General features: G+C 35.1%; 1 protein-coding gene across 6 annotated transcripts in view; it reads left to right on the top strand.

Annotated features, from left to right (window-relative positions):
• Khc (kinesin heavy chain) overlaps positions 1–14,622 on the top strand; it is a 37,344-nt gene extending 22,722 nt beyond the window's left edge. For all 6 annotated transcript variants that reach the window (XM_073956888.1, XM_073956891.1, XM_073956893.1 and 3 more), the window contains exons 3-5: positions 11,586–12,045; positions 12,126–14,005; positions 14,075–14,622. In XM_073956888.1, coding sequence (XP_073812989.1) covers positions 11,586–12,045; positions 12,126–14,005; positions 14,075–14,512 — 2,778 coding nt within the window. In that variant the 3' untranslated portion in view covers positions 14,513–14,622. The remainder of the gene's footprint in view (positions 1–11,585; positions 12,046–12,125; positions 14,006–14,074) is intronic.
• Positions 14,623–26,002: the final 11,380 nt, after the last annotated feature.

Raw genomic sequence — 26,002 nt, 5'->3', positions numbered from 1 at the left:
CTCTAAAATTTCGTTTATACTATTTAACCCAGATAAAGCCACTGGTCGTTTAAACGCCACAAAAAAATGGTTGCAAAAATTGACGTAAAACTCTGTTTTTTTTTCGAATATTTTTGTGGGTTTTTTGCATTTTGTTATAGTATTGTCTGTAATCTGTCATTCCACGCTGAAAAAGCTTCATTTGACCTATGCATTTCTACGCAATTGGCCTAAAACCCAAGCTATTAAAAAAATCGACTTTTTTGTAATTTTCTCTTTTTGATGAAAAATTTAAATATGCGTTAAACATTTAATCATAAATGTTAAAATCATATAAAATCAGGGATTTGTTAGGAATATAGTAGGAGACGTTTCTCAATCAAAAATCAAGGGATTGGCATATAAGGATACATACACCTATATCACCCTCCAATGTTTTTGGCACTTTTAAAAGAAGTCCCGATTGCCTTAAATGTCTCTGAAATATAATTTTCATAAACAATTTTAAGTTTTCTCGCAAAAAAAATCTCGGCGCTAAGTGGGTTAAGTATTAACAAGTAAAAAACTATCAGTCGGCTTTGCCGACAGAGATATACCCTCAGCCTGTGTGGATTGAAATACTTTTTTTTTCAAAAAAAAAAAAAGAGAACATGGATTTAGGGGGGTTTTCAAAATTGTGGGCGTATGAAGCGACAAAAGTATGGATAGGATTAAAGCACAAAAAATTGCGGGGATATTGATAGGTAGGAATTTTTTTATCACACTAGCCTACGAAAAACATGATATCGCTGTAAACAGGGCTACTAGGAAAACCTTCGGTAAAAATGTCCAAAGAATCCCCGAACAGACCCATAACCACACAAAAATGTTGAACATTTGTGTGGGTGGCACCACAAGGATTGGACAGATAGAGCCCAAATTTGAACATAAACCAAGTTTCGACAATATTTAAAGATCCAAAGTTTGGACCAAATCGGTTGCTACGTCTATGAGAAATCGCCCGTTGCATTTTAGCGAATATTTTCGAACTTTTGTGGGGGAGGTACCGGAAGGGGTGGACCTATAAGCACCACCTTCGAATTTCATCTTATATTCGAAGAAATATTACAATATCCAAAGTGTGCAGGAACGCAGTATTCGGTTCGAGCTCTCCAGCCACTACATATGGTGACATACACGCAGAGAAAAAAATATGTTTGATCCAACAATATTCCAAGAGCAAAATATGTATTGTTAACATATTGTTGGATTCCTTATGTAGTATAGTGAATCCAACAATCGTTTTTGTTAAATCCAAAAATATTTTGTGTCAACTGAACAATATTTCTCTCTTTTCTTCGAAAATTTTTTCTCTTCTCTCGCTATTCGATGCCGTGTTGAAAAAACAATTTTGGTGAGTTGTGGTGTTTGTATGACATGCTGCCTTTATCTTTGTTTTTGTGTGTATGTATACCAACAATGAGACTCTTGTTTTTATTTGTTTCTGTTTTGTTTCATTCTTCTTTTTTATTTCATTCTTCTTTCCTTTTCAAGTTTGTTATGGTGTTTAATTATTCCTTATGTTGTGGTGGCTGCTTGTGGCTTTTTGTTTGTCTTTGTTTTCAGCTAAAGTAGCAAACCATGTATTGCGTTCATCAATGCTCGTTATATTATACGCGATATTTATATCAAAGTTGTGTGGAAAGTGTATATAAGAAGTATATACACTCAAATCAAAAAATTTAGTATCTAGTTTTCAGGGCTGACAATATGTTTTGTAAAAAATTTAGATTATGATTGATCCTACAATCGGTATTGTTAACGATTTTTACAATATTGCGGAAATTCGAAAGTTGTTTTTGTTTTCTATGTTCGGAACAAAAGATGGTATTTTTGGATTTGGATTACAATGTTTGTACAAAACAAACACATTTTTGGAACCAAAATAGATATGTTTGTTCCAACAAAACCGAAAAATATTTTTTCTCTGCGTGTAGGGGTTTTTTATAACTTTTGGGGCTGTTATCTCAAATATGGACTTGCATCTGAAAAATTTCACTCCCATCAAGAGTTATCGTGCGCACAATTTTTCCGAACATTTCCAAACTTTGGTGGGGAGGTACCGGAAGGAGTGGACCGATATGGCTTATCTTCGAATTTAAAATAAGTTTGCACAAAATATTACGAAGGCCACATTTTGAACCGAATCGGCAGATCCGTTCGAGAGTTATCTTGCGCTCCAACCACTACACACGGTGTCATAGGGGTTTTTTGTACCTTTTAGGCTATTTTCTCAGGAAGTATGGACTTGCCCCTGATGAAACTTATACCGTCGTATGGGTGGCAGCGCCGAAAGGATTGTGGGAGAGCTACCGGAAGGAGTGGACCGATATAACCCATCTTCGAACTTAAACTAAGCCAAATTTTAGACCAAATCGGTTCATCCGTTCGAGAGTTATCGTGCGCACCAGCCAGACAGACAGACGGACGACTTGGCTAAATCAACTCCAAATTGTCTGAAACACATTTCGTCCAAACATACTTGGGGTCTAAAACCATTATTTCGATGAGGCACATTTTGCCCGTATGAAAGTGTATATACACTCGTTAGCATAAATGCTGCGGGTTTAATGATATAAAATGAAAAAAAATCAAAAAATTATTTCCTTTTGCACGAATGAATTACTTTTGTCTATTATTGACTATTTGAAGCATTGTGGCGTTTTTTTTTTATTGGGATAGCGTTTGCAATTTTGTTTTTTCGAAATAGTCTGGCTTAATCCCATTGTTGTTGTTTTAATATTTTAAAACAACTATTTTATTAGTGGAAAAGATTTGGCATTGTTCGCCAAGGGGTAAGGCAGGGAATACTATAGTTTCGATCCACGCCACTGGATCTCATCAGTTCCCTTGTTTCTTGTTTGTGGATATTCTCAACCGAAGTTATTTTTCAATAACTTCTTCAACAAGAAACTTTTTATACCCAAACATCAATCGTCAGCTCGAAGTATAAAGGTAAGCAAAGAAAAAAGTTCAATGAGAAGTTTTTCCTTGGTAACCTCATACAACTCCGACGAATTGTTGAATTGTTTTCGCGGACACTTTCGTCGGAGTTGTATGAGGTTACCAAGGAAAAACTTCTCATTGAACTTTTTTCTTTGCTTACCTTTATACTTGAAACTATAGTATTCCCTGCCTTACCCCTTGGCGAACAATGCCAAATCTTTTCCACTAATAAAATAGTTGTTTTAAAATATTAAAACAACAACAATGGGATTAAGCCAGACTATTTTGAAAAAAACAAATATTATTGACTATAATAAATTTTATTCCATTTAAATATTGAAAAAGTGTCCGGAAAAAAACACTTTTAATTATTAATATGGTATATGAAGTAAAATGAAGAACCAAAGTTCTTCACAGTATTTTCCACAAAAATCCACGCCCTGCTTTTGCTTAAAAAAATTTCTGGATTCCCTCGACTATTAGAAATTTAAAATTATCCTTGAATCGAATCTTTTTTAAACACTGCAATATAGATAGGGGTGGTGAGGATTGTGTTCATCTCAATTTTTTTCTTCCCTATTTATTATTATTTATCGACACTACTTTAGAACTTCCCATAGGAATTGCAATTAGTTTTTCCTTTAAAAAAAAAACTTTCTTTAAGTCCTCTTAAAGACAAAACCCCACCCAAAGTCCAAAACGATTTGTATTGATTTTATTCACATCCAAGACATTCATAGTTATCGCTATCGTTTTGATTTTTTCGAAACAAATGTTTTCCATATTATGTATTAATACCTTTTATTGCGTTTCTAATGAAGTACATACATATTGTGGGGGTGGATGGGTATTAAAATTTCTGTGTAATTTGTATGTATGTAAAATCTATATGTAACAATAATTCAATACATATTCCCAAAACAATGAGTCATGGTTGTGTTAGGTGCTATAACGTTTACTATGTCCACAACTACATATACATAACAGATATACATAGATATGTATTTATATCCTTGTGGAATTTTATAGAGTTTTTCTCGAAAAGTAGTAACGATGATGATGTATTGTATGTTTGTATATACAGTTGTATATAAACTCTTCCATATATTTGTATATCTGGGTCAACTAACAAGTTGAAATGTATATATGTACATCATGTATCCAGCTGGGTCTGGGTCAATCTTCTTTTTTGGCGCATTATTTCACACCCACTGTGTGTTATGATGGATGGATGGATGGATGGATGGGATGCTGAAGTGGATATGCAAATAACAATATTCGTGCAACAAATGCATGTGAAATGGATTTTGAAATTTAATCTGAGTTTTAACAACTTGTTGTGATAGTTTTTTTGAATGGAATACGTTTTTTAGAGGTTATGGTATGTTTGGTGAATCGAGTTAATTGATTGTCCTTGGAGATGAGTTAAAGTACACATATGTGTAATCTTTGGAATATAAATGAAAATAGAATTTATTTCGTTCTTTGGGGACTATCTGCTCTGGTAGTGATGTTTAAAAAAATACAATTTTCAAAATGATGTTTATATATTTACTGAGGAAGTGATGAATTATCAACATACCTTCGGTATTTGAATTCAATTACAATTATGTTGATCGCAACAAAATGTGTACACTAGAGTGGCGCGATTTGAACACCACCACGGCCGCCTTGGTTTTCTGATTATTGGGATTGTACTGAGCAAAAAAGTCCACTAGACCATATGTCCACGCTGAAAATCGAGCCCCCGGATTTTGGCTTGAAGTTTTTTTTGGATATTTTGGCATATATGTAACAGCCAAACCACTGAGATTTTCGACCCAACACAAGGACAAAAATTGTAGCCAAGACAATAAGAACTCTCTAGTACATAGCAAAAGCATTGGAACGCCCCTTCAGGCAGTTATGACCCCGAGAATGTGCACATTTTTCGGAAAATATCGGAAATTTCCTTTTTTAGATGAAAGCCCTTGGTGAGTGTACTAAGAACGCAAAAGGAAATTTTCAGGATAGGTCAAGTTTATGAGATATGGTTTGGCCAAAATATCCGTGAAAAAATTTCAAGTCAAAATCCGGGGGCTCGGTTTTCACCGTAGACATATGGTCTAGTGGACTCTTTTGCTCAGTACAATCCCAAGAATCAGAAACTCCAGGCGCCCCCTATCACTTTTTTCCTTTCATACAAATCGCCCAGGCCTAGTGTACACCCTCTGTAAGGCTGAGGTTATAAAAATATTAAAAATGATTTCAAATAACATAGGTCTCGAAAGACTTTTAAAATCAAATAACATGTCGACTATAGCCTTAACGAGATTTTTGCTACGGCTTTTCAATTTAATTGGAAAGACAACCTCCCTGCAAACAATTGGAGTAGGTAGTGAACCGAATATCTTCTGTTTTGTTAAGCGTATAATAAATTAACGTTTGTACAGTCTTTAGGCTAACGAGGGTAGCACATCTTCTATTTAAAGATGTCTGTTTCAACCTGAAGCTAGTTTAGACCTTTTTTATACCCTCAGCCTTTAGGCTAAGGAGGGTATATACACTCTCATACGACCAAAATGTGTCTCATCGATTGTTTTTAGACCCCAAGTATATCTAGACGAAATACGTTGCAGACAATTTGGATTCGAATTAGGAATGCCCATCTGTCTGTCTGGCAAGAGGGTACAACAACTCTCGAACGCATCAAGCGATTCGGTCCAAAATTTGGCGTTCGTAATATTTTTTCCAAACTTAGTTTAAGTTAAGATGGTCCATATCGGTCCACTCCTTCGGGTACGTAGAAAGAAGTAACCCATTTGATCCATACTTTACACATCGTATTATTTCTACGAGACATAGATCAGGTTCGAGTATGGACTACATATGTCAACTCCTTCCGAATCCCTTTGAGTTTTTTTGCAATAACTTGTATTCGCTGGTAATTCCATTCAAAAAATATATTTTTCAATAAATGTGAGTTTTTTAAAAAATATTTTTTTAATAATCGTTAATTTTTGAAAATATATTTTTCAATAATCGTGGGTTTAACAAAAAAATATTTTTTTTTCAGTAATCTTGGTTTTTTTAAAAAATATTTTTTTAATTATCGTGGATTTTTTAAAAAAAATATTTTTTTCAATAATTGTAGGTTTTTTAAAAAATATTTTTCAATAATCGTAGATTTTTTAAAAAAATGTTTTTCAATAATCGTGGATTTTTTAAAAAAATATTTCTTCAATAATCGCGGATTTATTAAAAAAATATTTTTTCAATAATCGTGGATTTTTTTTAAAAATATTTTTTCAATAATCGTGGATTTTTTAAAAAATATATTTTTCAATAATCGTGGGTTTTTTAAAAAATATATTTTTCAATAATCGTGGATTTTTTAAAAAAATATTTTTTCAATAATCGTGGATTTTTTAAAAAAATATTTTTTCAATAATTGTGGATTTTTTAAAAAAATATTTTTTCAATAATCGTGGATTTTTTAAAAAAATATTTTTTCAATAATCGTGGGTTTAACAAAAAAATATTTTTTTTCAATAATCGTGGTTTTTTTTTAAAAAATATTTTTTCAATAATCGTGGTTTTTTTTTAAAAAATATTTTTTCAATAATCGTGGATTTTTTAAAAAATATTTTTCCAATAATCGTGGAATTTTTAAAAAAATATTTTTTCAATAATCGCGGATTTATTAAAAAAATTTTTTTTCAGTAATCGTGGATTTTTTAAAAAAATATTTTTTCAATAATCGTGGATTTTTTAAAAAAATATTTTTTCAATAATCGTGGATTTTTTAAAAAAATATTTTTCCAATAATCGTGGAATTTTTAAAAAAATATTTTTTCAATAATCGTGGATTTTTAAAAAAATATTTTTTCAATAATCGTGGATTTTTTAAAAAAAAATATTTTTTCAATAATCGTGGATTTTTAAAAAAAATATTTTTTCAGTAATCGTGGATTTTTTAAAAAAATATTTTTTCAATAATCGTGGATTTTTTTAAAAAAATGTTTTTTCAATAATCGTGGATTTTTTAAAAAAATATTTTTTCAATAATCGTGGATTTATTAAAAAAATATTTTTTCAATAATCGTGGATTTTTTAAAAAAATATTTTTTCAGTAATCGTGGATTTTTTTAAAAAAAATATTTTTTCAATAATCGTGGATTTTTTAAAATAATATTTTTTCAATAATCGTGGATTTTTTAAAAAATATTTTTTTAATAATGGTAGATTTTTTTAAAAATATTTTTTCAATAATCGTGGATTTTTTAAAAATTATTTTTTCAATAATCGTGGATTTTTTAAAAAATATTTTTCAATAATCGTGGATTTTTTAAAAAATATTTTTTCAATAATCGTGGATTTTTTAAAAAATATTTTTTCAATAATCGTGGGTGTTTTAAAAAATATTTTTTCAATAATCGTGGAGTTTTTAAAGAAAATATTTTTTCAACAATCGTGGATTTTTTAAAAAAATATTTTTTCAACAATCGTGGATTTTTTAAAAAAATATTTTTTCAATAATCGTGAGTTTTTTAAAAAATATTTTTTTAATAATCGTGGATTTTTAAAAAAATATTTTTTCAATTATCGTGGATTTCAAAAAAATATTTTTCAATAATCGTGGATTTAAAAAATAAATTTTCAATAATCGTGATTTAAAAAAAAATATTTTTTAAATAATCGTGGAATTTTTAAAAAATATTTTTTCAGTAATCGTGAACTTTTAAAAAATATGTTTTCAATAATCGTTGATTTAAAAAAAATATTTTTTCAATAATCGTGGATTTTTTAAAAAAAAATATTTTTTCAATAATCGTAGATTTTGAAAAAAAAATATTTTTTCAATAATCGTGGATTTTTTTAAAAAAAAATATTTTTTCAATAATCGTGGATTTTTTTAAAAAAAAAATATTTTTTCAATAATCGTGGATTTTTTAAAAAATATTTTTTCAATAATCGTGGATTTTTTAAAAAATATTTTTTCAATAATCGTGGATTTTTTAAAAAATATTTTTTCAATAATCGTGAATTTTTTAAAAAACAAGTAAAAAAGTATCAGTCGGCTTTGCCGACAGAGATATACCCTCAGCCTAGTGAAATGCAACTTTCACATCGAAAGTATTTAGGTTGTTTTCAGAATTTTGTAGAGCATGGATCTTATTTTAGGAGTCATATCTTTTCGATAGATATCGCACCCACTAGTTATTTCAGTGGGACATCGTATAAGTTTTGGACCATTATGGACCATTTTACAAGTTAAACTAAATTTGGACAAAATATTAGAAGACGCAAAGTTTGAACAGAATTGGTTGCCTCGTTCAAAAGATATCGTGCATACCATTTTAGTGAAATTTTTTTAAATATTAGGGGAAAGTACCGGAAGTTGTTGATAGGAATTGCACATCTTCGAACTAAAACTAAGTTTGGACAAAATACGACGGAGGTCAAAATTGGGCCATATCGCTTGTTTAGATCGAGAGTTATCGTGCTCTCCAGCCACCTACACATGGTACCATAGCGGGTTTTTACACCTTTCGGGCTGTTTCCTCAAAAAGCATGGACTTGCCCCTGAAAAAACTTTTACCGTCGTAATGGAGGTAGCGAATGCAAATCGCCTCAACAAAAATCAAAGTGATTCGAGAGAAGGTCTTAAAGTGAATTTATCGGAAATTTTGTGTGGGAGATACCCAAAGGAGTGGACAAATATAGTCCATATTCGAACCTGATCTATATCTGGTAGATATATTAGGATGTGCAGAGTATGGATTACATCAGTCACTCCCTTCAAGAGTTATCGTGCGCATATTTTTTCCGAAGATTTTTGAATTTTTATGAGGGAGGTACCTGAAGAAGTGGACCGATATGGTTCATCTTCGAACTTAAACTATGTTTGGACAAAATATTACGAAAGCCAAATTTTGGACCGAATTGGCAGATCCGTTCGAGATTTATCTTGCGCTCCAACCACTACACACGGTGTCATAGGGGTTTTTTTGCATCTTTCAGGCTATTTTCTCAGGAAGTATGGACTTGCCCCTTATGAAACTTGTACCGTCGTATGGGGGACAGCGAATACAAGTTTGTTACAACAAAAATCAAAGCGATTCGAGAGCAGGTCCTAAACTGAACTTTTCCGAAATTTTGTGTGGGAGGTACCCGAAGGAGTGGACCGATTGAGTCCATATTTAAACTTTATCTAAGTTTGGTAGAACTTTCACGATGTATAAAGTGTGGGCCAAATCGGTTACTCCCTTCAAGAGTTATCGTGCGCACAATTTTTCCGAACATTTTTGAACTTTTGTGGGGGAGGTACCGGAAGGAGTGGACCGATATAGCCCATCTTCGAACTTAAACTAAGTTTGGGCAAAATATTACGAAAGCCAAATTTTGAACAGAATCGGTTGCTCCGTTCGAGAATTATCGTGCGCACCAGCCAGCCAGACAGACAGACACAGACGGACGGACATGGCTAAATCAACTCCAAATTGTCTGAAACACATTTCGTCCAAGCATACTTGGGGTCTAAATCCATTATTTCGATGAGGCACATTTTGCCCGTATGAAAGTGTATATACCCTCGTTAGCACAAATGCTGAGGGTATAAAAATATTTTTTCAATAATCGTGGATTTTTTAAAAAAAATATTTTTTAATAATCTGTTGAAATGAGCAACCGTTTTGGTCCAAAATTCTCTTCTTATTTTTTTCCCAAATGTAATTTAACTTTGAAAATGTCCCATACCGGTCTTCTCCGTAGGGTAGGGTTCAACATATTTGTTTAGGATCCGTTCGAAGATCCTTTGCAAAATTATACCTATACTACTCCTTGTTGTCCTGCTTACAGCAATATTATGTTTTTTCTTAACAAGTCCATGCTACCTGACATAGTGGCACAAAACCTCCAAGTGACCGGTAACCAACTGAAATGACTCCCAAAATAAGATCCACTTTCAAAATGGACTGTGCCGATACCTACCTTTATGCACCTTCTCCGTTTGAAATTCGAAACAAAAAATATAACATTTTTGTTTGCATTGATTTAAAATTTAGTTTTTCGAATTTCGAAATACTAATGGAATAATTCGAATTTCAAATGTTTTAATTCGAATTTCAAATTAAATAATTCTATTTCTAAATAAAAAAAGTCAATTTCCAAAATCTAACTACAAATGAGATAATTCAATGGAAATAAAAAAATCAAATTAAAAATGAAATAATTTGAATTTCAATTGGAATTCTTAAATCTATATATATTAAAATGGTGTAAAAAATGTATAGTAATTCATAAAATGAGAACGGCTAGGCCGATTTCTGTAAAATTTTTTGTCAGTTATTCGCATTTTCGTGGAGAAGGTCTTTGCGGAAGAAATTTTTGGAAAATCCCTCTGGAAAAGTTGGAAAAATTGAAAATTGAGTTTTTGTATGAAATTTTATTCCTTAATAGCGAGACGAAGTTCGCCGGGTCCGCTAGTTACAAATAAAATAATTCAAAATGTAGTTGGAATTTTCAGATTACAAGTGAAATGTTTAGAATTATATCTGAAATCCTTCGAATTACATATGAAAATGTTGTAGACAACATCAACAATTTTAGCGGGGACAGAAACCCTTCATCGTAAGTCATACATTTCGAGAGTACTTTCAATTTAATAGAGAATTTAGTTGGCATAGATTTTGTTTGATCTTACCACCATATAACACAATTCACGTAAACGTCATGTAAGCACTTTATACCCTTTTATATCACACTACTTGTGAAGCCCCTTTCTTTACTTGTCATGTACACAACTCTAGTGTCGAAGACAACAAATACGCTGCAACTGAAGCCAATGAAATTTGCAACATATGAAGTGGCTTCAAGAGACTCATATCAAGTGGATGCCGCTATCCATTATTAAATGGGTGGAGTAAAGGAAAGGTGAAGTACTATAACGTTATAACATTATGTTTATTTAATCATTTACATTCCGTCTGTAAGTGCAGAGGAATGAACAAAAAATAAACTAATGAATGAATGGCAGATGTAAGAAATACCTTTGGGGTAGCACAGGTACACCGATAATGGCCTTGTAACATGAACATGGTGTTTGTATTTGTTGCGTATAAATACAAATTGAATAGACCTAATAGGAGAATTACCTTAAGAACAAAAAAATTCACTCTTTTGATGTCAAAATTTTAAATATTGAGAATTACACTGATGACCTGCAAAGACACTTTTTCGTGTGCATTAAACAACAACAAAATACCCATTGGTTTGCGCACACGAAATAGTGCCTTTACAAAGTCCAGGCCATCAGTGATATAGAACATGTTTCATACTGAGTTTCTAGATTACAACCATCCTAGGAATATTTTAAGCATAAAAACAACCACATCATTTGACACCAAGATTAAGGTATCGAAAATATAAATTTTTCATCAAAATGCAGCATACTGAGTCTCTTTTTACAACAATCCCTAGTTAGTTTTACAACAATCCCTAGTTTGGTTTGTCCTTAACGTCGTAAAGGTTTTAATTTTTCTTATTCTCACTTTCCTTTTGTTAGACATCCATCACATGCCTTTTTTATATTCTCAATATGCAACTAAACTAATTTCGATTTTCCTTTTATCTAATTTCAGGGTAAAGTCTATCTATTCGATAAAGTATTCAAACCAAATGCATCTCAAGAAAAAGTCTACAATGAAGCTGCTAAATCCATTGTTACGGATGTTTTGGCCGGTTATAACGGTACCATTTTTGCCTATGGTCAAACATCTTCCGGTAAAACACATACCATGGAGGGTGTCATTGGCGATCCCAATAAACAGGGTATCATTCCACGTATTGTCAATGATATCTTCAATCACATCTATACCATGGAAATGAATTTGGAATTCCACATTAAGGTTTCATACTATGAAATCTATATGGACAAAATTCGTGATTTGCTCGATGTATCCAAGATAAATTTGAGCGTACATGAAGATAAGAATCGTGTGCCGTATGTTAAGGGTGCAACGGAACGTTTCGTTTCGTCACCAGAAGATGTGTTCGAAGTTATTGAGGAGGGTAAATCGAATCGTCACATTGCCGTAACAAGTAAGTGAGAACAAATTCAAATTGAAACACAAAAAGCAGCTTCTAAATTACTTATCTCTACATTTGATTCTTCTCCACAGACATGAACGAGCATTCATCACGTTCCCATTCAGTATTTTTGATCAATGTCAAACAAGAGAATTTGGAAAATCAAAAGAAATTATCGGGTAAATTGTACTTGGTCGATTTGGCTGGTTCCGAAAAGGTATCGAAAACCGGTGCCGAAGGTACAGTGCTCGATGAAGCCAAGAACATTAACAAATCCTTGTCGGCCTTGGGTAATGTCATCTCAGCCTTGGCCGATGGCAATAAAACGCACATACCCTATCGTGACTCGAAACTGACACGTATCCTTCAAGAGTCTTTGGGTGGTAATGCACGCACAACCATTGTCATTTGCTGTTCTCCTGCCAGTTTTAACGAGTCTGAAACCAAGTCTACACTCGATTTTGGTCGTCGTGCCAAGACTGTTAAGAATGTTGTGTGTGTCAATGAGGAGTTGACCGCCGAGGAATGGAAGCGCCGTTACGAAAAGGAGAAGGAAAAGAATGCTCGTCTCAAGGGCAAAGTGGAGAAATTGGAACTCGAATTGGCTCGCTGGCGTGCTGGTGAAACTGTCAATGCCGACGAACAAATTAACGTGGAGGAGCTTATGGAGGCAAGCACACCCAATTTGGAAGTAGAGACTGTTCCAGCACCTAATGCTGCTGGACCCATGCCTGCCACTCCGGCTGCCGGTCTTATGTTGGGCTCCATCAGCAGTGATGAACGTGCCCGTTTGGAAGCCGAACGTGAACGTTTGTACCAACAATTGGACGAAAAGGACGAAGAGATCAATCAACAAAGCCAATATGTTGAAAATCTCAAGGAACAAATTGTTGAGCAAGAGGAGCTTATTGCCAATGCTCGTCGCGAATACGAAGCCTTGCAGTCCGAGATGGCTCGCATTCAACAAGAGAATGAATCCGCCAAGGAGGAGGTGAAGGAAGTCTTACAAGCCCTGGAAGAATTGGCTGTAAACTATGACCAAAAATCTCAAGAAATCGACACTAAGAACAAAGACATGGACAACCTAAATGAGGAGCTGCAACAAAAGCAGGCTCTCCTCAATACCACAACTACAGAGTTGCAACAATTGCGTGACATGTCCTCACATCAAAAGAAACGCATCAATGAAATGTTGTCGAATCTCTTAAGGGACTTGGCGGAGGTGGGTCAGGCCTTATCGTCGGCAGATTCTACCATTGACATGAAGATGAACAGCATACCCAGTGCTGGTGATAGCGGCAAGGTGGAAGAAGATTTCACCATGGCACGTTTGTACATTAGCAAAATGAAAACGGAAGCCAAGAATATGGCTCAACGTTGCACCAACTTGGAAACGCAACAAACCGATTCCAACAAGAAACTCTCCGAATACGAACGAGATTTGGGAGAATATCGTTTGCTTATTTCTCAGCATGAGGCTCGCATGAAATCTTTGCAAGAATCAATGCGTGAAGCTGAGAACAAGAAACGTTCTTTGGAGGAACAAATCGATTCCCTGCGTGAAGAATGCGCCAAGCTTAAGGCTGCCGAACATGTATCAGCTGTTAACGCTGAAGAAAAACAAAAGGCCGAAGAGCTGCGAGCCATGTTCGATTCACAAATGGATGAATTGCGTGAGGCACATACCAAACAAGTATCGGAGTTGCGCGATGAAATCATTGCCAAACAACATGAAATGGAAGAGATGAAGGATGTACACCAGAAATTGATTTTGGCCCATCAACAAATGGCTGCCGATTACGAGAAATTGAAACAAGAAGAGGCTGAAAAATCAAGTAAATTACAAGAAATCATACTCACCAACGAGAGACGTGAACAGGCTCGTAAAGATCTCAAGGGTTTGGAAGATACCGTGGCCAAGGAATTGCAGACATTGCACAATTTGAGGAAGTTGTTTGTGCAAGATCTCCAGGTGAGTGGAACAACGTGTTGTTATTTATTGTGGAGATTATATTAAGCGATTTTCTATTTGTGTTTACAGGCCCGCATCAAGAAGACCGTTCTAAACGAGGATAGCGAAGAAGACGGTGGCTCATTGGCCCAAAAACAGAAAATCTCCTTCCTCGAAAACAATCTGGACCAACTCACCAAAGTGCACAAACAATTGGTGCGTGACAATGCCGATCTACGCTGTGAATTGCCCAAATTGGAGAAACGTTTGCGCACTACAATGGAGCGTGTCAAAGCCTTGGAGACAGCGCTCAAAGAAGCCAAAGAAGGTGCTATGCGTGACCGCAAACGCTATCAATACGAAGTGGATCGCATCAAGGAAGCTGTGCGACAAAAACACTTGGGCCGACGTGGTCCTCAGGCGCAAATTGCCAAACCCATTCGTGCTGGTCAGGGTGCAATTGCCATTCGTGGTGGTGCCGGCGCTAATCCCACACAAATGCCTCAAGCAAGTGCTGTTAGTTCGTAAAATGATTTAAAGTGTAATTTTTACAACTATTATTAATATTATTATATATTATAATTATAATTACTATTATATTTTTCCTTTAATATCATTTTTTATAATTTTTCCTTTAATTTTTATTTTTTTCTTTTCTAAAACAAAAAGTAGTTTTCGACAAAAAATGATGATTAAGAAAATACAAAAAGAGAAAAAAAAAAACAATTGTAAAACATAAAAATCTTAAAAAAAAAAGTAAACAATTAAAGGCAGAATTTTTTATAAAAATCTGATTGAAGCAGAATTTAGAAATCTGCCGACTTTGTGCATGTCTATATGATCCAGTAAGGTTCCCACTTTTTTGGGAAATCCTCTTTTAAACGAGCATTTCAATTTTGTTCAATTTTCACACGTTGTAAATTTTACATAAATTTATATTGTTCGTTAAATACCAACTACACCCTTCCCACCACCACCCACTTTTCCTTTCATACACCTCCTCCCTTCTCCTCTACACGAAATCATACCGCTGTGCTTTTTTCCAAATGACTCCACAATTATTTTAATTAGCAAAAAATGCTCTAAGCAAAGCAATTTGATGAACTCCCAAATCAAGATGATGACTATAATGATGTTCACTTACACTTTCCTTTTATACAAGAAACAAAACAACTACTTTATTTAAATTATTTATTAAACAAAAAATTTTAAATAAAAAATCTACAAGAAATTGAAAATAAACAACAAAAACATACATATTTAAAAAAAAAGATAATTTTGCAAATCACACACCCCCACATACACATCGTAATAGAAGTGACAACTTTATTATTTAATAATAATATTATAAAGATAATGTGAGTAATTAAAGCAAAAACAAGAAAAACAAACTTAAATTCAAATTCTTAATTAAGTGAAACACTCAACAACAACAACAATAATAATATAGCAACAAATAACATTTGAATAAAAAATAAATACATTTTAAATGCAATGTCCAGTCATTTTGATGACAATGAATGTTGAATCAAAAACAAGAGCTCTGTTTTTTATTTCTTTGCTTTTGGTTTGTGTTTGGGTTTATTTCGAATCAGTTTAATGCTGCCGTTTATGTTTCTTTGATGGCATTGTAAGTTATTTCTTTCTTTCATTCTTTGTTTTTTTTTTTTTGCCATTATGCTTTTGTGGTATGTGCTTCCCTTTTTTGTTATCGTTACAATGCATATTTTTTCTAAAGCATACACTTCAAAAGGGCCGAGTGCATATTAAGGCTGTAATATGACAAAGTGTGAAAAAATAATACGTTTTGCAAAACAAAGTATTGCCGGTATTTATTAACAGTCCAAAACGACCATACAGATAATCTGACCTACTATTTGACACATACAACTAGCTCTTTACTTAGATGTAATGCAGTGGCAATGTGTTAATGTTCTTACAAAACAAAGTGTTGCCGGCATCTGTTAACAGTAAAAGAATATATACAGAGATAATACATACATATAACAAAATATTCTGTGCAGTCTTAAGACTTATTTTTTTAAAATATTTTCCACTCATATGTTATACATATATTAAAAGTACTTTGATTCAAGTTTAGCAACCTGGAATTAGATGTCTTAGAATAAAACATGTAACAGTGGTTTAAGAAATTGACTGACTGACTTCATAAATGCACACAGCTTTACTTATGTACTTACTTAGCTGGCCCATTACAGAACATTTGTTCTATAGGCCGAACTAAGAAGAGATCTCCATTCCTCTCTATTTGTTGCTTCGCATTCTGGAATACCGCGCCTTTTCATCTCAGCATCCACTTGTTTGCGCCATCTATTCCTTGGCCAGCCAATTCTGCGTGCACCGCCAAGGGGTCCGTATTTATACGCATTTTTAGCGGGTTCATCTTCGCTCATCCTTATGATATGGCCTAGCCAACGCAATCGCTGCATCTCGATACGTTTAACAATATTGATGTCGTTGTATAGCAGATACAGCTCGTGGTTTATGCGACTTCGATATCACTATGCAACACTGAAAATGCAAACAACTTCTAGCATGCATTTTTTGAAAGTACATATTTAGACTACAAAAACCCTAGTAGGGTTTTGTCCTGTCAGATCCAGTTCGGATTTTATGGCCTCATCTAAACTGGGCTAAATATTCACTTTTTTCCATTTATCAGGCCTTTATCTCAGAAACGAATAGGAATTTTGCCTTGCTGTCTTTGGCAATATTGTAGCCCTAAACTAGTAAAATCTCTCTTTCGAGAGAACCACATAAGAAAAACTCCATCTAGGACATCAAAATCTATAAAATATAGAAAATTTTACATAATTGCTGAAATTCTGGTCAGTATCGGCTAAACTATTGGGAGTTGAACCAAGTAACCTTTTGCAATCTTCCAAATAAAGTTCTCAACAATTCTTTAGAACATTCTGAAACTCTAAAATGCTTCCTTCATGTTGTTTCAGCGGTATTTTGCATCATATCTTTTACAACACGTATTTCAAACACAGTTCACACCAACAGTTTAGTCTCGCATTTCGGATTTCACTACATTATTGACATTTTTATTAAATCGTCGTTGAAAAATGTACTGAAAACAACAGCATAGAGGCATTTTACAACAATGACATGTTCTGAAGAGTTGTGTATTACATTCCAGGGAATATTTTTCCAAAAGGAAATATTCAGAAAAAATTAACGGTTTTGGAGATACGGTGCGAAATGTATAAAAATTGTGGACTTTTTGCATATATTTTGAAATTTGAGGCAATAAATGTTGTTTTTCGAGCTCAATATTTCTCCAAATATTTTATTCTTCTCCTTATCTTCAAATTTGGTTCAAAGGTCAGAAGAAGATTCGCATTTGTTTCAGAGATATAGCCCCAAATTTATTTTAAAACTCAATATTTAATCATGTTTAGATAGGGCCATAAAATCCGAGCTGGATCTGACACAACAAAACCCAACTAGGGTTTCTTGTCGTTTGGGTCTGTACTTTCAAAAAATCCTCAGTTCAAATTGTTTGCACAAGATCACATTAAAAATGTTGCACAGTGTATTCACCGTCAACGCAGATTGGTCCGTAGATCTTTCGAAGAATTTTTTTTTTCTCAAACACACCAAGCACTGCCATGTCTGCTTGCGCAAGTACCCAGGCTTCGGAGCCATACATCAGCACGGGTAGTATCAATGTTTTATTTTTGTTTGACGAGATGTGGCTTTGTTTTTAAACTGCTTACTTAAACCAAAGTAGCATCTGTTGGTCAATACAATTTTTCTTTTTATTTCACAACTGATTGATGTTGTGTTTACGGAGGTGCCGAGGTAGACGAAGTCTTTTACTACCTCAATATTATAGGAACCAACTTCCACAGTCGGTCCGAGCTCAATGGACGCATTGCGCGTCGACACCATCAACTTGGTCTTCTCACCGTTTACCGCCAGACCCACTTCACCAGATTCTCCTTCGACCTTCATAAAGGTATCAGTTACTTCTTTTACTGATCGGCCCATGATGTCTATATCATAAGCATAAGCAAGTGTATATTGTGCCACTTCTTTTGACGTTTGCTTCTCGTATAACCTTTTCTAGCAGGACGTTGAAGAGATCACTCGAAAGGCTGTCTCCTTGTCTGAAACCTCTTTTGGTACCAAACTATTCGGAGAGGTTCTTTCCTATTTTAACTAAGGACCTCGTGTCAGTTAAAGTAATTTTACAAAGCCGGATGAGCTTTGCGGGGATACCAAATTCAGACATGGCTTGGAATACCTTTGAACGCAGCGGGCTGTCGAAGGCTGCTTTATAATCGACAAAAAGGTGGTAGGTGTCGATCGGCATCTCTTGGGTCTTCTCCAGGATTTGCCGCAGGGTAAATATCTGGTCAATGGTGGACTTGCCAGGTCTAAAGCCGCAATGGTATGGTCCAATTATCTCGTTTGACCATAGGCTTTAGTCGTTCGCACAATATTCCTGACATGATCTTGTAGGCAATAGGGAGTAGACCTATGCTCCTATAGTTAGAGTATACAGTCTTATCTCCCTTCTTGTGGATGGGGCACAGGATACTCAGGTTCCAATCGTCGGGTACTCGTTCTTCCTGCCAGATGGTGCTAACTAGCTAATGAATACACCTTATCAGCGTGTCGCCTCAAGTTTTGAACAGCTCGGCTGGTAAGCCATCGGCCCCTGCTGCCTTATTATTCTTCAGCCGATGTATTGCTGTCTTTACCTCATCTTGGCTGGGCGGTATACATTCAATACCATCTTCTTGGATTGGATCTGTGGTATCTTCGTCGACTTCGCTACTATTGGATACCAACAGGTTTGAAAAATGCTCTTTCCATATCCTTAGCACACTATCTGTATCAGTTACCAGATTACCTTGCTGGTCTCTACAGGAGGATGTGCCAGTTCCAAAGCCATCAGTTTGATGTTTCACTCTTTGGTAGAATTTTCGGACTTTCGGACTCGATTTGTTCACACTCCCGCTTTTCCATCTCTCTCTTTTTCCTGCGGAAAAGACGTTTCTCCTCTCTCCTTTTCTCCCTGTATCTCTCTCGTGCGCTACGCGTTGCTACTAATTGTAAAGTAGCCCTATATGCCGCATTTTTCTCTTCGGTAGCAGCACGACACTCCTGGTCATACCATGGATTCCTTGGTGGAGGTCTCTGGTATCCAAGTACTGATTTTGCGGCTGTTTCCATGGAGTGGGCAATGTTTTGCCATTGTCCTGATATGTTATCGGGACGAGGAGTGCTTTGATTAAACAGATGGGCCAGTTGAGTGGAATATGCTGTGGCTATCTGTTGTGATTGCAGCTTACCGATGTCCAACTTTCGTGTTGTGTCTGTTCGCACTTTGTTCGCTACGTTTAATCTGGTACGTACCTTTGTCGCAACAAGGTAGTGGTCTGAGTCTATGTTTGCACCTCGGAACGAATATCGAGATGCTTAAATCTGGTACTGCTAACTACCATGTTTCTTGCAGCTGCAAAGTCTATCAGCCTCATACCATTGTCAGATGTTTCACTGTGGAGACTGAATTTCCCGACTGTTGGGCCAAAGATATTCTCCTTTCCAATTTTGGCATTAAAATCCCCTAGAATGATTTTAATGTCATGAGCAGGGCAATGGTCATATGTTTCTTCTAAGCGCTCGTAAAATATATCTTTGGTCTGTTCGTCCTTTTCTTCAGTGGGAGCATGAACGCAAATAAAGCTGATGTTGAAGAATTTAGCTTTTATTCGAATTGCAGCAAGTCTTTCATCCACTGGAGTGAAGCTGGATACCAGATGTTTTAGTCTCCGACTAACTACAAATCCGCAACCAAACTCATGCTTTACGTCATGGCAGCTATAATACAGTGCGTCACCTTTAGGTGTTGTTGTGACGCCTTTCCCGTTCCATCGTATTTCCTGTATGGCAGTAATGTCGGCCTTGTACTTTTCAAGTACATCTGCCAATGCGTAAACTGCACCTTCTCTATAAAGAGTGCAAACATTCCAGGTGCAGATTCGCAGATCATGGTCCTCAAAACGTTTGCGGGGGTCGTCAACTTTTGAGGGATTTGTTTTTCTTTTCTTTCGTTTTTTCATAGTAGGTTGTTTTTTCTAGGGCAGGGTTACTAACCCGACGCCCAAACCCAAGTTTTTAACGTTCTTATGGGTGAGCGCGGCACATGTTAGCTTACTACCTTTAACGGGTGTTAAAGGCAATTCCCCAGGTGACAACACGGGGAGGTCAGTGTCCACTTGAGATGAAAGAGGGGCCATGTTAAAACCGGTCAGGACCGTTGCTTGGTATCTTCCATCCCCTACGTCACAAGGGCAAAATGTGCCTCATCGAAATATTGGTTTAGACCCCAAGTATGTTTGGACGAAATGTGTTTAAAACAATTTGGAGTCGATTTAGCGGATCAATCGATTAGGTCTAAAATTTGGCTTTCGTAATATTTTGTCCAAACTTAGTTTAAGTTCGGAGATGGGTTATATCGGTCCACTCCTACGGTAGTCCATACTTCTTGAGACAACAGCCCGAAACGTGTAAAAACCCCTATACAACCATATGTAGTGGCTAGAGAGCTCAAACCGAATACTGCGTTCGTCCACACTTTTGATATCTTAATATCTCTTCGATTATTAGATGAAATTCGAAGGCGGGGCTTATAGGTCCACTCCTTCCGGTACCTCCCCCACAAAAGTTCGAAAATATTCGCTAAAATGGTACGCGCGATTTCTCATAGACGTATGTAGCAGCCGATTTGGTCCAAACTTTGGTCTTCGTTTTCTGGGTGTCCGTGCGTCAATGGATTCGTATTTAAAAACATTTTCAGCAAGAGCAGATTTATTTATGCCTCGATTATGGAAATCAACTTTCGTCCACTTGCGATGGCAGTTGTCAAAATTGCATTACAGAAGGCAATCGGCAACTGACGTGAATTTTGAGGCAACTGCTCACGACTATTATTTGGCTTACATTTTATATATTTTTGTTTTATTTTATTGATTCTAAACTGAAGCCCCAAAATTATTTGTCTTTTAGTTATTACTCAGTTTTAGTGCACATTATTTTAAATATTAAAAAAAACGTTATATTTTATCTAAAGTAAAATATAAACAGTTTTTATCTATAACCAATTATATATGTAATGTGTACTTCAAATTCAATAAAAAATATGTACGAATTAACAAACCATTTTATGTTCAACTTGTGCCTTTAAAAACGAAAATAAAAATTATTACTCTTTAAATGGAATTATAGGCTTAAAATTGTGCTCAAATTAGCCGCTATTATTAGATTTTGTGGAGCTCTTATAGTGTGACATTGTAATTTTAGCTTTTTATTACTTTTATGGTTGTATTTGTTCAGGGTTCTAATAGGATTCTTGTAGAATGTTGGACAAGTACTTTCAGAAGGTTATTTAGGATAATCTTAGAAATATAATCTACCGATTCAAATTTAAAAAGCTTTTAGGAAGTAAAAATAACAAAATTGGTTATTTTATGTGCAGTAATTTATTTCCGGGTGCGTGAAATACTGTTCTTGCATTCGACAAAACTCTGAAATTGGATATATCGTCACCATAAATGCCCAAAGACGTAACCCTCAAAGTGTTGCGTTGAGGGTTACGTCTTTGGGCATTTCAGGTGACGATATGTATTTATGAACGGATTTCTTTCCAATATTATTATTCTTTGTTGTATTTATGGCGCCGAAGAAGACGAAGATTTTAACCACCTTAAAATTTGTTTTTGGATGCAATGCGCGAAGACAGCATCAACTTGGTCTTATCGTTGCTTACTTCCAGACCCACTTATCCCTATTACTTATTCGAACTATGATGTCGCTGCCGATTCAGACCTTGCTTTAAATATTTTTGCTTTATAATCGACAAAAATTTTGTAAATATCGATCTGCATCACTTGAGCCTTTTAGAGGATTGTCGCAAGGTAGATATGTGGTGAATGAATGGTGAATTTGTCAGGTCAGAAATGATGTAATTATTTCACTGACACTTTAGTCGTTCACACAACATTGCAGGCACTGTCTTACAAGCAATAAGGAGCAGACTTATGTCCCTATAATTCAAACCAACAGTCATATCTTCTTTCTTGTTGGTGAGGCAAATGCAGATGGGCTGACTTCTGAAACGTCATAAAATAAACCTGCGTTGTTTCAATTATTCCTCGTGTATTGTAAAAGTGTTTTAAAATGTACACCGTTGCAAAATTTTCCTAATGCATGAGTTTTCTACCTGATGCTTATTTTGTGTGAACTCTGCGTTTCAAATGGTCAATAGTGACGTTTTGGAGTGCAATACTTCGCATTGATTCTGTATCACTGCGATGTGGAATAGAATGCCTAAGACCTTTACAAAGCAACTAATGTTTCGGAAGTCAGCCACGCACCTTCCACGATGATGTTTCACTTTTTGGTAGAATTTGATAACACCTCCGCTTTGGCATTTATGTATTTTTCCTGCGAAAAGACGTTTCTACTCTCTCCTTTTCTTCCGATGCTACTGATTGCAGTGTATCCCTAACAGCACGACACTCCTGGTCATATCATATATTCCTTGGTTCCCTTATATCCAAGTATGGATTTTGCAGCTGTGTGCATGGAGTGGGCAATACTATGCTACTGAGCTTTATTTTAAACAAAGACAAAACTTTCCGCCATTTCAAGTTAATGGGCATTCAGAACAGAGATGGCCATCACATTTTTATCTATTGCATACTTTGTGTGTGTGGAGAGAGAAACGTTCACTTAGCGCACACGTGTGGTTCAGAATAACCCCCAAAATGTCTTCGGAACGGGGAGTGCTATCATAAAGTAATTGGGCAAATTGCGTGGAATATGCTGTGTCTCTGTTCTGTTCATTTCTTTGCGACGTTAAATTGGGTAGGGCACATTTGCTGCAATAAAAAAGTGATCTGAGTCGATGTTTGCTCCTCGGATTGATCCTACATCCAGCACGCTCGGCCACAAGTCCGCAGTCGACCAGTGGTTGTGAAGAGGAGGATGAGATTGTCTGAGAAACATCAGCCAACTTTGCAGAAACCTTACTCGTTTAACCCGAAGCATGTTGACAATGCTGTGCGACTGTTTGTCCCGAATGATCTCTGGTTGACGATCATTGACGAGGCTGATCCCAGTGAATTTATCAGTTGTGGTTGTTGTAACAGTGTTTGTTATTATGTTTGTATGTTCGTTCTTCTGTTCAATCTGGCTCTGGGTCTATCTCCAGTTCCAAAAAAAAAGTGGCTGCTTCAGTGGGATGTAGCCACAGAGTTAGATGGGTAGGTTTGGCTGGGCAGTTGAAAAGGTGTTCCGTGTCGTGTGGGCCCATGCCTGCACTGCGGCGACTGCAATATCCCGAGCGTAGTTGAGCCAAAACTACTCTGGTTTGTCGTGGCAGCTGACGCTCAGAATAACCCCCATCACATTGGGAAGACAGTGGCCTGGGACCGTACCTGTTGCTGATATCCGTGTGGGATTATAACCTCTTCTATATGTATATAGCTCCTCCAGCTGTCACCAATCATACTGGAGATGACTATTCAAGAAGTGGAGGGGGTACTTATCTTCGGATTAGGATGTAAACTTATTTGTAGACATCGGATTTTGCATATTTGCATATGTTTTAATATTAAAGATACGAAGATTCTGATTGGACCAAAATTCGTTTCAAAGAAATCTAAATTCAATGGCAGGGTCATATTTCGTATTTATTTTGCATATTTGCATATTTTGCATATGCACAAAATATGCAAAAAATATGCAAAATATGCAAAATATGCAAAAAATATGCAAAATATGCAGAATATGCAAAAAATATGCAAAATATGCAAACAGATTTTGGCCGAAAATCGTCATAAAAGTCGTAAAATTGTCATTTAAAGTTGGAAAAACCATCAAAAAATACATAACAGTGTTCTAAACTAAGACTGTTGGCCGTATAAAGTCGATTTTTTCAGCAGATTATTATGTTATGGAGACCATTTACGACAGTGTGGTGTAGGGTATAAAAATATGGTATCGTAATACCATTTTTTTATTATTAAGCTATGTAAAAATATAAAATTTGATAAAATATCAAACGTTTTATGTAAAATTCAATATTTTCGTTTTTGGTTTTAACTCAAAGGACCAAATTGATCTCGGATTTTTAGCCGGGAGCCGCCTAAACCTTTTAGTATTGTTAGAATTTAAGATTGTCAAAGTTTGAGCACAATTCGAATATGTTAAAACGTGGTACTGGGGCCTCGAAGTTATGAAAATCTATCAGCCTTATTACGGTTGGCGTAGTCGTATCCAAAATTGCAAGTTGACGTGTCGAAACGACTGATTGGTATTATAAATATATTCGTCCTTAAAAGCTAAAATATCAAATTTTAAAAAAATTCTTTTGGTAAAAAATTAATAGAATTGTTAGTGGATCATGTTTAAACATTTAATCTAGAAGAAAAACCAACCCTACAGTTTTTACAATCAAAATAATTGTTTAGCGTAGACGTTTTTGTAGTCATTGGCGTAGTCGTTGTCGTAGGGTTATTTTATGGTATCACGAAAAATTTACGACAACGACAATTTTTTTCTCATCCAAATTAAAAAAAAAAATTATATTTTTTTAATTGTAAAATAATTCGTTCAATATCATCTTTTGAACAAGAACTAAGAAATTTGCATTGCTTGAATCGTTATGCGAGGACTCAACAGATTTTCAATAGAAAGTTTGTCGTCTGATAAAAACACGAAATTTGTCATACGAAAATGAATAAAAGAAGTAAATTTTTTTATTTATCTTAGTTATTTTCCAATATATTTCATTGTTCATTGCCAAAAAATTCTTTTGGAATTGATTTGTTTTTATTTTTATATGCAGTCGTTAACAAAATCCATCACGACTCTTTCCTCGTATTTCAACGCCACACGTGATACCGATTTGTCGTAGCAAAAAAATAAATGTTATTTATAACCCAAGAAATCCGTCTAGGGAATGATGAATGTGTTTCTTTCCATATTTTATGGATCTATGATGCTATGAAATAAAAAAATGTTAGTAGTATATAATTTTTCACATTTTAAAAAATGTAAACTACGACTACGCCTACGACATTTGAACGCATACGACTACGCCAACTGTAATAACCCCCTATATTTTTTTGCTATTTGGCGACTTCGACGGCCCATATATGTGGAACGGTTAAAGCTACTTGCCCGTATTACGCATTTAATTAAAAGCTATTCTGTTCTTAACATTTCTTGCTGAACAACAAAGTACGTATGTAAGTGTTACTGAATTCGAGATAATAAACCCCATGTCCCGAAAAAGGCCTTAGGGCAAAAATGGAGTCCATTAAAAAAAAACTTTTTTCCTATATTATCAAATTTTTGCGAATGAAAACGAATATATTTTACTTCATTTGAAAATGTTGCCTATTAGGGCGAAGATCTATTTTAATATTAATTTTAATTCATTTCTCGTTGGAGTCGAGCTTAATGACCGATGATGTTTGCAAGTGAAAAAGGAAAGCTGAAGATTCGAACCCCCACAACCACCATTATGTGACATGTTTCGCCTTTTGTAGAGACTCATCAGGCATATCGGCAGTGGAATGGCATCGCTATCCATCAAACATTTCCTTTTTCAAATGTAAGTTTGTTTTTACAAAGATGGACATTCGTACATTCATTGTATGGCTTCAATGACAAACGCTTACATTTTGTTCATACATATTTAAATTTACATAAGGGACTGACATAATGTGGTTTTGGAGCCATCTAGATACAGATGACAACTTGGTTATGAACTTGACTCCTTGCTATGTCGCTCACAATTTTCAAGTTATTTGCCATCCTTTACCCCTCCTGGTAATTGATGTTCTGTGGTCAAGTAGAATTATCTTTTTCAAGAAATTGGGAGTTAAAGTTTAATCTCTTGAACAACAACAACTTGTAATTATGCCTGGTAAACCTTTTTCTAGGAATTTCGGCAGTTGATTTTTGTAA

Source organism: Musca autumnalis, unplaced genomic scaffold, assembly GCF_047663935.1.
Source record: "Musca autumnalis isolate F117 unplaced genomic scaffold, ASM4766393v1 scaffold_5, whole genome shotgun sequence".
Classification (NCBI taxonomy): Eukaryota; Metazoa; Arthropoda; class Insecta; order Diptera; family Muscidae; genus Musca; species Musca autumnalis.
Note: the sequence above shows the minus strand (reverse complement) of the source record. Positions and strands in the feature narration are given on the sequence as shown.